At 38.3% G+C, this 15,418-nt stretch overlaps 1 protein-coding gene across 2 annotated transcripts in view; it reads left to right on the forward strand.

Moving 5' to 3' along the window:
• spryd3 (SPRY domain containing 3) overlaps positions 1-15,418 on the forward strand; it is a 69,210-nt gene that overhangs the window by 51,523 nt on the left and 2,269 nt on the right. For both annotated transcript variants that reach the window (XM_067445699.1, XM_067445698.1), the window contains exons 8-10: positions 5,435-5,492; positions 12,924-13,043; positions 13,219-13,352. In XM_067445699.1, the coding sequence (XP_067301800.1) occupies positions 5,435-5,492; positions 12,924-13,043; positions 13,219-13,352 (312 nt within the window). The remainder of the gene's footprint in view (positions 1-5,434; positions 5,493-12,923; positions 13,044-13,218; positions 13,353-15,418) is intronic.

Below are 15,418 nucleotides of genomic sequence, written 5' to 3' on the forward strand. Positions count from 1 at the left end.
AGTCTTTCTGTCACCAATCCATCTGACCTGTTCCAGTGCTCCATTTTGCCGTATGTTTGGGTGTTTCTTCAACTTCAAAACACTTAAACGCATTATTAAGGCCTCTCATCAATCAGATATGAGGACCTGAACTATCTGTCATATGTTGTGTTTATGCTTTTTAATTACTTTCATTTATTTGTGAAATTAAAAAAAAACTGTTTTTGCGCTGTGGCATGACAGATTGCTCTGGTGCAGCTCAGCTCAAGAGAAGCGGTAGAGTTTTAATGTCAGTTATAGCGTGAAATAAACATGAATGAATATCTGAAAGTATGTTAAAAGATACGTACAACTAACATAAATCCATGTCATGTCACATAGAAATCTCTTAATGTTTCAACCGTGGACAGACGTCAGTTAAACAGCTTGTAAACAATTTCACATAACGTCACATTTATCTCAGAAAAATCATATTCTGTGTCCATAATCTTGTTCGTCAGTTAGAAAAATGTACTCTAGATAGGAGCATTTTGATAATTACATATTCATTTTAATTCTTTGTTTTTCAATATTTAATGAATGTTTGATTAAATCAGGCAAGTTTTTTTGAAAGCCACCATTTACATTTTTATATTTAAAAAAAGTAATTAGAGTAGAAATATGATTATGTAATTGTAAAGTACTTTATTATTATATTATAACTTTATTATTATTAAAAAATCATCATTGAGTGTAATGTGTATCACAAATTAGTAAATGTTTACCTTCAATTTAATTGTAGGCTTATGTAGTCCCAACTGACTTCCATAGCATTAGTTAAGAGATTTTTTTCTTGAGAAAATTTGCCATGCATTTTAGCTGATATATGTCTAAAGTAATCAACATTGAATTGTGACATGTCAATACCTAGGCCTTATCTATATACACTTTCACTTTTGATCATTTAAATGCTTCCTTGTTGAATAAAAGTTTTTTTTTTTTTTTATAATTCTCACAGCTGTAATATAATTTTTGCAAGAATAACAATATAATAATATTTTTATTGGCATTTTCATGTCATTTTGTAAAAAAAATTCCCATTTAGTTTCCACCATCATTATTTCGATCACATAATAATGAAACAATACATTTTGAAGTGTGGTGAAAATAAAATTTCTGGAAAAACGCTAATAAAAGAAACGACAATTGTCCCGTGATGTGTATCAAATTAAAAGTGTTTTAAGAGTTCATTTTCTAAAAGTGCTCATAGTTCATTGTTTCGTGATGACAGGAGCTTGCACAGATGCCATTCCCTGTGCCCGCATTGTGGTGGTTGGGGGCAGGTACCCTCTTGGCCTAATCTTTGCTCTGTGTGTCATGTGCAGATGTGCATCTGCCTGCACCGGCAGCCTCTCTGCTACTTGTTGTCTTTGCCACAGTGTGGAAATGCAGGCAGGTCGAGTATCACACATAAAAGCCCCTGGGTGGATCTGATAGGGCTCTGCCACGGACTCATATGCTACTGTTTGTGTTTCTTGGAAGCTCGATGCTTCTCTCTAATGGCTTTTGCAGTCTCCTCAGGGGGCCAAAACGCTGTATGCATGAACAGCTCCTCTTCTCAAACAGGAGTATGTGGTATATAATTTCATTTGACAGATAAAATAAAAAAAACTGTTATGTGGGTCGCTGGGGCGAGCGGGTTGATTGATGGCTTGTGTGCTTTGTATAGCATGCTTAAGTGTCTGTTTGCTTGTGTGTTTATACATGGTACATGATATAGAGCACAGATGTAATCGTACGAATACACGGAATGTGCTATCATTTTTCACCGTGTCAGGGCACAGATGTAAAATCAATTGAAATTAAGTAATGTTTGCAAACAGTTTACTTTCTCGTGTGTTGTTCCAGAGAGTTCCACTCCATTGTCTCTACATGTTTAGAGCTGTTTGTCAGATTCGCCTAAGGTATCATCATCATCCCAGCGTGCTCTGTTGCACAACTTCACTGCGCTGGAGCCGGTGTAGCGCTTCACAACACTACTTGAGTGGAAAGCGGACCAAGGGATGTTAAACATCTCACCGTACTTTCTTAGAACGGGATGTTGTGGCTCTCGCTTAAATCATCTGTCCGTTTTAGGTCCGAACTTAGACCGTGAATAAATCAGTTTTAAGTCCCCAGGCCTATGTTTCCTCCTCTTCCTTATTAGATAAACAGATTAAAATATCTCGACTTGAACCATAACACAACCCTCTATCAGCTTTAACCATAACAGATCCCAATGTAATCCCCTAGACCAGATTACAGAAATGCCAGCAGAAGACAGTAAAGACATTAAATAATTTATTTATTTTATATATATATGGGCCATTCTACAGAATTGGTGCAAACTGCTGTCCTACATCAAAAAAACACATTTTAAAAGCATTTAATTATTCAAATCTTAGATGTTTACTAAGATCCTTCAATTATCTATTGAAACCCACTATAACATTTCAAATATCACTAAGCTTTATATATACAAACTCATCATTTATAGGGTACTTTCAATTGGGAGGTGGCTGTCCCAAACCCTAACATCTAAATTTCAACTTGTGAAAATTATATTGAAACATTTTTTGTAATTTTTTTCTTTCTTGTTTTTAAACATATCTTTTTGATTGTTTTAAAAAAATGAAGTATAAAAAAATATACATTTTTTATTTTATTTTTAAATCATGAAACTGTATGTAAAAAAATGTGTCCCTTATTTTCATGTCACTACCGAAACAGTGAATGTTTTAGTCCACTGGCTGAGACTGATTTTAACCACACCCCTAATTTTTTGATCAGGAAATATTCCTGTGTCCCTCTCTCTCATATGCTACTTGGTGAAAAGATTTGTCCCATCATTTTGATGTAATAGTGTTTTAAAGTCTGAAAATCTGTGTGTAACTTTAAGGAATGTCACTACCAAACACATTTTTTCTGCGATTAAGAACACTTTTTTGGATGTTATTCCATAAAATTTCGTTTTTATATGTGTACAACTGTTCTGACCAGTAATTGCTAACCGTGTGCTGATTAGCATCTTCGAACTAGGCTCAAAATTATCTAAAATTGTCACTACCAAAACAGTCACAACCAAAACAAATCTTGAAGTTTCGGTTGTGACATCATTGTTTTGGTAGTGACAAAAGGGAACAAATAATCCTTTATTTTGAGAATTAAACTACATTTTAGTACAGTTATGCAAATCATTAGTATTGTAGTATGTTTTAGTAGTGGTTTAGTATGCAAGTTTTAATTCTGTAACCTCATCACATTACAATTACTTAAAGGTGCAGTCCATGATACTAGCGAAGTGTTGTTAGGTTGTTGTCAGAAATGTTAATTTATATAATTAACTTGACAGGGAGAATTACACTTGCACTCACTCACTCACTCACTCACTCACTCACTCACTCACTCACTCACTCACTCACTCACTCACTCACTCACTCACTCACACACTCACACACTCACACACTCACTCACACTCACACATTCACTCACACATTCACTCACACACTCACTCACTCTCACACTCACTCACTCACTCACTCACTCACTCACTCACTCACTCACTCACACACACACTCACACATTCACTCACTCACTCACTCACACACTCACTCACTCACACACTCACTCACTCACTCACTCACTCACACACTCACACACTCACACACTCACACATTCACTCACTCACTTCAAAATTAACATGAAATATTGGAATGGAGGTTATATTTGTTCCTTAATTTACTGTAATTTTAGGCTATAAATGGAATCCATTTAGTCATTTTTAAGGGAGACCATTTTGTACACTTAAATAATTCTGATGTCTATTGCAATGGACATTTTGTAAAAATAAAACAGTGATTCTGAAACAATCTACATTGTAAGACGTTTTTAGGTAGAACAATCTATGCATACCTCGTCTCACTTGCACCTCAAGACCCAAAGTATAGAATAGCTCTAGGTGATCTTATCAGATATTTACTGTCAGATGTGTCTGCTATATGTGCTGACTGCATATGTGCAACATAGTTAGTTATTTGTATTAACATAAAATCTTGACAGTCTAAATAAGCTATGACAATTTAAGTATTGTGGTCACTACCAAAACAGTACTGTCACTACCGAAAATGAGCAGTCACTACCGAAACGTGGGATGTTTTGTCAAAAATAATGTATATTGAATTATCAAATAATATGTTATGACAGTGTTTGGTTTAATGCATATGTGAACTAATGAATCCTTATGTTTAGAATCAGTATGATAAACTTTATGCCTTCTACATAAAAAGATTGGATTCAAAATTCAACAAATCTCATAAATTACACTTTAAATATTATTAAAATTGTAATTATTATTGATTTAACCTGTAAACATATTTTTTAAAAATAGAAAAAAAATATTTTTAGTAGGTAGATGCAAAAAAATCGTAATAGGTCATTATAAGCCTTCTTAATAAATGATATATTATTGTGTTTCGGTAGTGACAAATTTAGGGAGAATGAAAATATTTCAGCATTTTCTGAAAATACAGTATGAGAATTAACTGCACAATTACTATAAATGTGTACCTTGCATATTATACAATTTGCATACATGCAAAATTTGTGGGAAAAAAATAAAAAATGTCAAGATGTTTCCACCTCTGACTTTGCACCAATTCTGTAGAATGGCCCATATATATATATATATATGTATGTGTGTGTGTATGACATATATTTTGTCACAAAATATTTTCAGTCATGGTTTCCACAAAAATTTTAAGATGATGATGAGAAATATTTTGGGTACTAAATAAATAGTAAATAGTTATTTGAATTAAAGAGTCACGGATAAATCATTTATAATAAATAGTGTGTGTATGTATATATATATATATATATATATATATATATATATATATATATATATATATATATATATATATAATATTTAAACAATTGTCAAATTTAATATCTTGGTGACTAACAATTTGAACCTTTTGAACATTATATGGCATATTATGAATGAATTAGGAATGCCTGTGTTTTAGTACATTACATATACAGGTTTCAATGTAATTGTTGCTACATTTTTTGATGTAAATAAGCTTTAATAGTCTCTTCAAATGACAACATTGTTAATTCCATCTCAGATCTTATCTAAATATTGTCTGCTCCTCGTGTTTGTGCTGGCATAGTGTATCTGTGTATAAAAAAACATAACCTTTGCTGCTATGTGACACTCTTAAACCTAAAACAATGAGCTGTGATGCCGTAATTGTTTTCTGGCTATAGAACTTAATCCTCTCTCCGCCACATTAATATGAATGTGTTGAGTGAGATTGTTGAAAGTGAAAGTGGAGCAAGTTTGTGTTTGTAGTAAATCCGTCATTGGTATCTATTAACCAGACTGTTGTCTAATTATTAGAATATGTGTCTTATTCTTCCTCTCTTTTGTCAGGATTACCCAAAGAACAGGCATCCAGGCTGGAGTCGGGGTTCTGTTGCATATCACGCAGGTGAGTTGTTGATCCTTTTTAAAGTTCAGTCGTGTCCTTACTAAGGGTTGCACCGACTTGTCGACTAATTGCCTAGTCGACTTTAATGCTCTGCTATGACGCTTTAAGCTTGACATCGACTAGTCGCTGGCCTATAGAGGGTGCAACAGGATAAGCAATTACCTGACACGCAGGCTGTGTTTTCCACAGTTAAAAATGACAAATAAATGCATACTCTGAGAGCTCGTTACAAGACATGTTTGATTATACCATCTGGATGCTCAAAATTGATCGGGAGAATGCACATGTATTGTACACGTAAGTTAATATTGCTCTAAACGAATGTGTGCTGCATTGCAAGGCACACACATAGCTGATCGCACATCACACGGAGATCGTGCGTGCCTCACACAACCATTCAGTAGCGCAGATATTTATTGTCAACAGTGTTCTGTGATTTATCAATAAAATAGCTTAGAAACTGAAAAGTTCTAGCATATTTTTCTTGATAACTAAAACTCACAGCTTCACTATTATTAGAGAGACGCTGGCAGGTAGAATTAATTCACACGCAATCACTCACTAATGCATTCATATACATGTCATCTTTATTGTGCTACTTTATCTGTATCTTATTCCGAACGAGCAGAGATCTGTGAGAAATATAACAAACATAAGACAAAAGAACTGATACAAAATCTGTTATGTAGGACCAATAACCTTATGGGCAGTGCTGTGTCATATGCCATAGCTTTCCTGTGCACAAGAAAATCTGTGTTCGCATCTCAGCTCGAGGTTCAGGCTTATTTGTTCATTTGTGACGTCATCAGCAGCTAGTCGACGTCGACTCGACTTTCATCACATAAATGTCGACTTTAAAAAAAAAAAATTATTCAATTTATGACGGTGCTATTAATGTAATCATAATTGTACAGTACTATTGCGTTTTTTTACATGCAATTTTGCTAGCTTTATACATTTGAACAAACTCTCAATACAGAGGCTGCATCTATTGGAAAGGGAAAGGGCAGTTTCTTTCAGTGTTTCTCCTATTTCATTTGGCATAAAACACTGCCTATAGTCATCCAGTTTGAAAAGTTATTACAAACACAGAGGTTTTTCAGATTTTCTCTTCATATTTACGTTCTTTGTGTTTTGCATTCTTTGCCACTGCCTATAACATTCTGGATTCTTCACTGGCTAAACTTTTTACTTTTACTCTTTATTTGAATTATTGCACCCGTGAATACAAGTTGACACCATTATGACAACGTTTGTTATCTCACAGCAATTAGCAAGTAGTATTTCCTACTAAAACAAGGCAGTATTTGACTCTGGTAAGCTTATTTATATAGCAGACTAGTGGGAGTGTTCGGCAACATGCTCAGTGCATTATTGGTGTTGAAATTTTCCTAGCTTTTTGGCAAAAAGTAAGACAACAGCCTTTTTTCTCTGTTTTCTCGAATCAGGTAGCACCAGTTTCAAAAAAATAATTCCCACCATTCTACTGCATAGGCAGCCAAGTTTTATTGAAAGCACATTTTGCCAGCGAATAACCAATTTACAGAAAGTTCTTCTTTACAAAGTTGTGGCATTTGTAAATATGATTGCTCATATCTTGAACACATAATAGGCCCATGCCAATTGCAGCCCGATGAACATGTATACATGCTGGACGAAGCCGGTGGGCTACAATCAAATTCCGTAGATCCCAATATTGCAAAAATTCCACTGCCATGATTTCATTCAGACTAAGGAAATATAACAAAGACATACAGTTACTAGCCTGACAAACCAGACCCACATCAAGATGTTTGGTCTGGAAACTCACCATAGACGGGGCTCAATCCGAGGGGCGGGATAAACGGTTGTCTTTCAAACTCTCTCTGCACGCGATAGGATAGCCCTACCACCAACCAGAGCAATGAAGGTGAAGCAGAGCTTGTTGATAGATTAAACATTCGCCGTATCCGGTCCGCTAAACTCCGAACACATCTTCCCTTTTTAAGAATGACTTCAGTGCCGCTCTTTGTTCTTTTCTCAGAGAAAAGCTGAACACCAAGTCTTCCAGAATCGCGGTCAAAGCTGATTCGAAAGACCGCCGTTCGCCAGTTTCTGTGTTTACTAGAAGCACGCAAACGCAACTCGGCCGTCGTCATTATGGCCCCGGACGAGTTCCGAGTTTATTATAATAAATATATATATATATATATATATATATATATATATATATATATATATATATATTATAATACACACATACACACACACACACACACACACACACACACACACACACACACACACACACACACACACACACACACACACATCCAGATCCTGTTTACATAAAGTTTGTTGTGTTCTCCATTTCGTCATCTCTGGTTGTATTCCTATCACAGGCTATGCATGGATTACCCAGAATTCCTGCAGGTGGTGACTTTTTTTAATCTTTATTATTTGGCTCCTCTTCTCTTTTCAAGCCTACACATCTATGGGCACCATCTCTACAGTGTGTGGAGGTCCTGGATGATAAGAGGATTGTAGAGATGAGATCAGTGTGTTGATTAGAAGCAAATCCTCTTGAAAATGGCAGGAGAATAAATAGCCCTATCTCACTCCACAGGTCCCATCTTTCAAAGCAGCTCAAAGGAAGTTGATATCGGATAAGATTGTTGCTCAATGTAAAGATGGCAATCTTTATACTCAACCCCTTCATGCCTTCACGCCACTCCACATAACAGATTAGTCACTGAGTATCATCCTGAATGAAACTGTGCTTCTTTGGTGACTCAGATCCTATTGTTTAAGGGTGAGTGATTTTGGCTTTAAGCCAGATAAATATAGTCAGATAGTGACCGTCCTTATATATATATATATATATATATATATATATATATATATATATATATATATATATATATATATATATATATATATATATATATATATATATATATATATATATATGAAGGATTATTAGGAACACCTGTTCAATTTCTCATTAATGCAATTATCTAATCAACCACTCACATCGCAGTTGCTTCAATGCATATAGGGCTGTGGTCCCGGTGAAGACAATCTCCTGAACTCCAACCCGAATGTCAGAATGGGAGAGAAAGGTGATTTAAGCAATTTAAGCATGGTTGTTGGTGCCAGATGGGCCGGTCTGAGTATTTCACAATCTGCTCAGTTAAGCCCCTTTCACACTGCACGTCGGACCCGCAATATTCCCGGAACATTGCCGAGTCGCCTTCTGTATGAAAGCAACCACGTCCCGGAACTGATTACCGAATTGAACCCGGGTCGGGGACCTAGTAACATTGCGGGGTTCGATCCGGGACGAGCGCTGTGTAAACAAAAGCCGAAACTAATGCCGCAACGTGTACGTAGTTATCGTGCGACTCTTAGAGCTTGTTTTTTCAATAATACAACCCTGCAGTGCCAGAAGAGCTAGTCTGTGTTTTAAACGCAGAGAGTGTTCGTATACAAAAGAAACTAAAATTAAACAAGCAGAAATGTGCGCAAACTGGACACAAGTCGAGACCACTGAGCTCCTTACTATCCGCGCTGAAGCTGAGATCGCTCGCCATTATACGTCACATCCAGATGTCACGTGTCAACTCGATCCGGGACCATTACGGGTTGTGTGTGAAAGCGCACATATTACGGTATTTCGCTGGCAGTGTGAATGGACCAAATCTAGCGGCCCGGGAACAAATGCCGGGTCGCATTATCCGTGTATTTGCCGGAATCGCAGTGTGAAAGGGGCTTTAGTGGGATTTTCACTCTCAACCATTTCTAGGGTTTACAAAGAAAGGTGTGAAATGGGAAAAACATCCAGTATGCGACAGTCCTGTGGGCGAAAATGCCTTGTTGATGCTAGAGGTCAGAGAATGGGCCGACTGATTCAAGCTGATAGAAGAGCAACTTTGACTGAAATAACCACTCGTTACAACCGAGGTATGCAGCAAAGCATTTGTGAAGCCACAACACAAACAACCTTGAGGCGGATGGGCTACAACAGCAGAAGACCCCACCGCTCACATACCTCTCATCTCCACTACAAATAGGAAAAAGAGGCTACAATTTGCACAAGCTCACCAAAATTGGACAGTTGAAGACTGGGATAATGTTGCCTGGGCTGATGAGTCTTGATTTCTGTTGAGACATTCAGATGGTAGAGTCAGAACTGGGCGTAAACAGAATGAGAACATGGATCCATCATGCCTTGTTACCACTGTGCAGGCTGGTGGTGGTGCACAGCCACTACTCTTGGCACACTTTAGGTCCGTTAGTGCCAATTGGGCATTGTTTAAATGCCATGCCATGTCCATCCCTTTATGACCACCATGTACCCATCCTCTGATGGCTACTTTCAGCAGGATAATGCACCATGTCACAAATCTTGAATCATTTCAAGATTTCATCATTTCATTGGTTTCTATAACATGACAATGAGTTCACTGTACTAAAATGGCCCCCACAGTCACCAGATCTCAACCCAATAGAGCATCTTTGGGATGTGGTTGAACAGGAGCTTTGTGTCCTGGATGTGCATCCCACAAATCTCCATCAACTGCAAGATGCTATCCTATCAACATGGGCCAACATTTCTAAAGAATGCTTTCAGCACCTTGTTGAATCAATGCCACGTAGAATTAATCTTCTAGTTCTGAAGGCAAAAGAGGGTCAAACACAGTATTAGTATGGTGTTCCTAATAATACTTTAGGTGACTGTGTGTATATATATATAGGCATTTTGTTATGTAATGTGGCAACATTACTGCTTTTAGTAGGTTATTTGGGTTTTAACTGCAACAATAGAAATAATTGACCATAAAAATGCACTCATTAATCTTGTTTGATAGACTGGACATTGATATATCTGTTTTCCACTACACTACTCCCAGACCAGTGTAAATCACTGTACAATTCTTGTGGTTTCACTGTGTACTTTTACTTTCGAATTTGTGATCACACATATAGGGAGTGGCAGGATGGACCGCACATTTTACAAGATAATTTATTTCTCAGTGACGCTCAGGATATGTTGACCTTAAAGGAACACGTCGACTTTTTGGGACTTTAGCTTATTCACCGTATCCCCCAGAGTTAGATAAGTCCATACATACCATTTTTATCTCTGTGCATGCCATAACTCTGTAAACGGCTCCGTCTAGCCTACTGCTCAATAAGAGACAAAATAACGCCAACATTTTCTATTTGTGTATGTTGTCAGAAGTTAGCCTATTTTCAGGCGCTGTGTAATATCATTGCGCGTCTGCATATTTATATGTTTGTTTTGGTTGGATGGATGGATGGATGGATGGATGGATGGATGGATGGATGGATGGATGGATGGATGGATGGATGGATGGATGGATGGATTGATTGATGGATATAGATAGATAATAAAATCAAGATAGATAAAAATATAATTTTTGAATTTTATATAAAAATAACTCAACATAATACACCCACACATAGGTGTGTGTGTTTATTTATAAAGCACTAGTGTCCTCTTTTTATTGGTTATTGACCATAACATGACTAATTATTGTATGGATCCAAATGTTCATATCGGTGCATCCCTAGAAGTGATGGAAGTTTGTTTATTTGCTTTTGAATTCACCTAGGCCTTGTGTTCTTCTTGACTGTGAAGAATTCAGCCATATCACTCACATCAGGGCGATGTAGTTTGTCAAGCTCTCTTGTCAGCTTTTGCGGAGCTGCATTTATGGGGCATATCTTTTCTGCGCCTCATTGCGGCACCCGCTGATGGAGGTCTGGCATTGCCACAGAAGCGGGTGATATTAGGGGGGCATGACTCATTGTCCTGCCCTGATCTATACGAGGCCCACATCTGTGACTCACAATCCAGTTAGTCATCACGAGAGACAAGTTACGGCCACTGATATGTCACTCTGAGGGTCAGTGTCCTCATGCGCATCATAGCCAAGGACAGAGGGGCTATTTGAATCTCATTTTGATGGAGAAATGAAGTCGGAAGTTTGGAACACAGATTATACAATCCCCATTCCTGTTTTATTTTATCTGGTGACCATGCCAAGTGGGTCAAAATAGTTGGCTGAGTCGCTTTACCCCAAATCACTATTTTCAGGTTTGTTCAGTTCACATTTGGTAATGCAATAGGTTACATGACCTTTCCCTGTTTAGGCTACTTTGTTGACAACATGAACAAGCAAATCGTTTTTCCTTCCCTAGCCTCCAGGCTCATAAAGTGGCCTTCTTGTTTGCGGAAGCAAGTCTACGTTCCCAGTCTTTTCCAGAGAACAGCTCTAGCATTCGAGGAAAGCCCTCTCTACACTCCGGTGTAGCGTTTCCTGCCAGCTCGGGTGCCAGCAGGCCTGAAAGCTCAGGCTTGGTGAGAGCGCGTGCCCAAGCCCCCATCTATTTTTAGTCTGCTTCCTCTCCCACAGTGGTCGTGGTGTTTGCAGAGTGTGGCGTTGAGACGGAGGCCCACATGGGAATCATAATGATACAGTGTCTTCATCTCTCTCCGCGTGTTCAGATAGGGATTGTTTAACAGTATCCTGAGCTGGGAACGGGTCCCATGACAACTCGACAAATATTTACTAGCCACACACTGCAATAAGGTTTTTTGTCTGCAGGCTACCTTTCCTTGTTTTTCTTTCACTTGCTCTTGATTGTTGTTGTCTCTTTGTTTTGTTATCTTCTTATATAAGGAGAATTTCGACCTAGGAGAAAGACATGTACAGAGGCATGAAAGCACATCTCCTTTCATCCTGTCAGTTTTTGGATGAAGAGTATAAGACTTCTCTGGATCATTAAGAGCAAATGTGTGAGGAATGCAGCGTTAGTGCTTGCTTTTTCAGGTTCATGTCAGGTCTTCGCAGTGCTCTGGAGCCAAGCACTAACTTAAGCATTGCTTCTTTATGTCCTAAAATTCATTCAGATGATGAGTTTTTACCTCGATCGTTGGCTATAGATGACGGGTCACCCAAAAAGGAGGCTTTAAAAAGATAATCAGATGAGATAAAGAGACAAATATTATGAAATATGAGCTCAAACTCTGTGGAAAGCACTCATTTTACCTACAGTGATGCTGTCCAACAGCGACCACTACTGTTCATGTTTTTCTCAAATGAATCTGAGAAAAATATAGTTCATGTGATTAATAGAAATCTTGTGTGACATTATAAATGTCTTTACTGTCACTCTCAATCAATTTAATACATTGTTGCTGAATACTACAGTGTAAAGTATTACTTAAAAATTCTTACTGAACCCAAACTTAAACAGTAGTGTAAATTTGCACAATATACAGTAATATAAATATATAGTCCAGTTTCTTTACTTCAGAGTTTTTTTGGTCCAAATAATCATAGGATATTTAGTTGATTTGATGCAAGGTCATGGTGTCACATTTGAGCCACATCTGAACTGTCCATCTTATCTTCTCCATAGATGATGGGAAGATCTTTCACGGAAGTGGAGTTGGTGACCAGTTTGGCCCTCGCTGTTTCGAAGGGGACATCATGGGCTGTGGAATTATGTTTCCTCGTGATTATGTGCTGGACTATGAAGGTGAGAACATGTATGTGGTGCTCATTAAAGGAGATAAGAAGGAATTTCCCATTTTGCTCATACTACTGCCAAGTGATACTTTGATCCATTTAGCATGCTTGTCAGGACTGTAGTTCAAATTTTTAGATGTTTTCTATTAAAAGATAAGAATAAATTCAATGGGTTGTTCTGTTAGATGAAATTGATGACTGGGATGCTGCTGATGTACGACCAAAGCATGGGCGTGTCGAAAACTTACTATATTTGAATGATGAAGATGAGGAAGAGGGTGATGACCCTGAGCAAGAACATGAGGGCCGAAAGGTTATGGTGAGTATTTTTATTTTATATAAACATTTTAACATATTTTAAAATCTAATTCATCCCTGTGATGGCAAAGTTGAATTTTAAGCAGTTACATGATCCTTCAGAAATAATTTTAATATTCTGATTTGGTGCTCAATTATGATGAATTGGTCCCACCTTTGCTGCCAAAACAGCTCTAACCTGTCAGGCATGGACTTCACTAGACCCCTGAAGGTGTGCTGTGGTATCTGGCACCAATATATTAGCAGCAGATCCTTTGAGTCCTTAAGTTGCGAGGCGAGGCCCCCATGGATCGGACTTGTTTGTTCAGCACATCCCACTGACGCTCAATTGGATTTAGATCTGGGTAATTTGGAGGCCAAGTCAACTCCTCAAACTCGCTGTTGTGCTCAGCAAACCATTCCTGAGCCATTTTTACTTTGTGGCTGGGAACATTATCCTGCTGAAACAGGTCACAGCCACCAGTGAATACCGTTTCCATGAATGGGTGTACATGATTTGCAACAATGCATAAGTAGGTGGTACGTGTCAAAGTAACATCCACATGGATGGCAGGACCAAATGTTTTCCAGCAGAAAATTGCCCAAAATATCACACTGCCTCTGCAGGCTTGATTTCTTCCCATAGTGCATCCTGGTGCCATGTGTTCCCTTGGTAAGCGACGCACCAGCACCCGGCCATCCACGTGATGTAAAAGAAACGTGATTCATCAGACTAGGCCATTTTCTTCCATTGCTCCGTGGTCCAGTTCTAATGCTCACATGAATAGGCACCCTGACTGGTGTGCAGCTATGCTGCCCCATACGCAACAAACTGCAATGCACTGTGTATTCTGACACCTTTCTATCAGAACCAGCTTTAACTTCTTGAGCAGTTTGAGCTCCAGTGGCTCTTGTCTGTTTGATCGGACCAGACGGCCAGCCTTTGCTCCCCACGTGCATCAATGAGCCTTGGCCACCCATGACCCTGTTGCTGTTTCACTACTTTCTTCCTTGGACCACTTTTGATAGATGCTGGTCACTGCAGACCGGGAACACAGTGACCAGTAGAGCTGCAGATTTGGAGATGTCCTGACCCAGTCGTCTATCCATCACAATTTAGCCCTTGTCAAACTCGCTCAAATCCTTACACTTACCCATTTTTCCTGCTTCTAACACATCAAATTTGAGGACAAAATGTTCACTTGCTACCTAATATATGCCCACCCTCTAACGGGTGCCATAATGAAGAGATAATCAGTGTTATTCACTTCACCTCTCATAATATTATGCCTGATCGGTGTACATACACAAAACTAAAAACTTTAAATGTATAATTTTACTCTGCGTTTGACTGACAGACATGCCACTTTGCATTGAAGTATTTTTTGTTACATGTTTGTTTTTAAAGCCAAATGGACTTAGTTTAACATTAATTCATCAAGTTAAGTGTTTCAACCTTGCAGAAGATTAATGCATTAAGGGCCCTGTTTACACCTGGTATTAAGAAGTGTTTTGGTCTATCAGATCACAAGTGGACAGCTCTAAATACAGCTGTAAACAGGGTCTATAGTGTTTTGATCTAGTCCACTTTTGACCACTTCCAGAGGAAGTCGAAAACAGATTCAAGCGCATTGGTGTAAACGGGAATGTGTCTCCCTCGTCTACTTGTGAGCCAATCGACCAAAACACATCTTAATACCAGGTGTAAACAGGCCAAGGTCTCCCAGTAGAATGTTACGCGATCAAGACCAGTACGTGCCAAAAATTGCATTGCACAACTCTGTAATCACCCAGTTTCTAACCGTCATCTTAGCCCACTCGGTGAGAGTTAAGGTGCTTGCTTCCATACTTGTGCAAGATTATGGATGAGCTTGCTGTCAAAATGTCATAAGAGCTGTTTTTTGAGGGTACAGGATATGCCACATGTGGTCAAGACAAATTCGCGCGCAGATATTTCAAGCACTCGCCTGGAAAGGCTTATTGGAAATAAAAGAACACAGAATACCCTCGGTGCTCAAAAAACAGATGTTTGCAAAGTTTTTTCTTGTGCTCATCACGTGTCCTGAAGTAGCCTGAGTTTTGGCACTA

Source organism: Pseudorasbora parva, chromosome 6, assembly GCF_024679245.1.
Source record: "Pseudorasbora parva isolate DD20220531a chromosome 6, ASM2467924v1, whole genome shotgun sequence".
In the NCBI taxonomy this organism is placed as follows: Eukaryota; Metazoa; Chordata; class Actinopteri; order Cypriniformes; family Gobionidae; genus Pseudorasbora; species Pseudorasbora parva.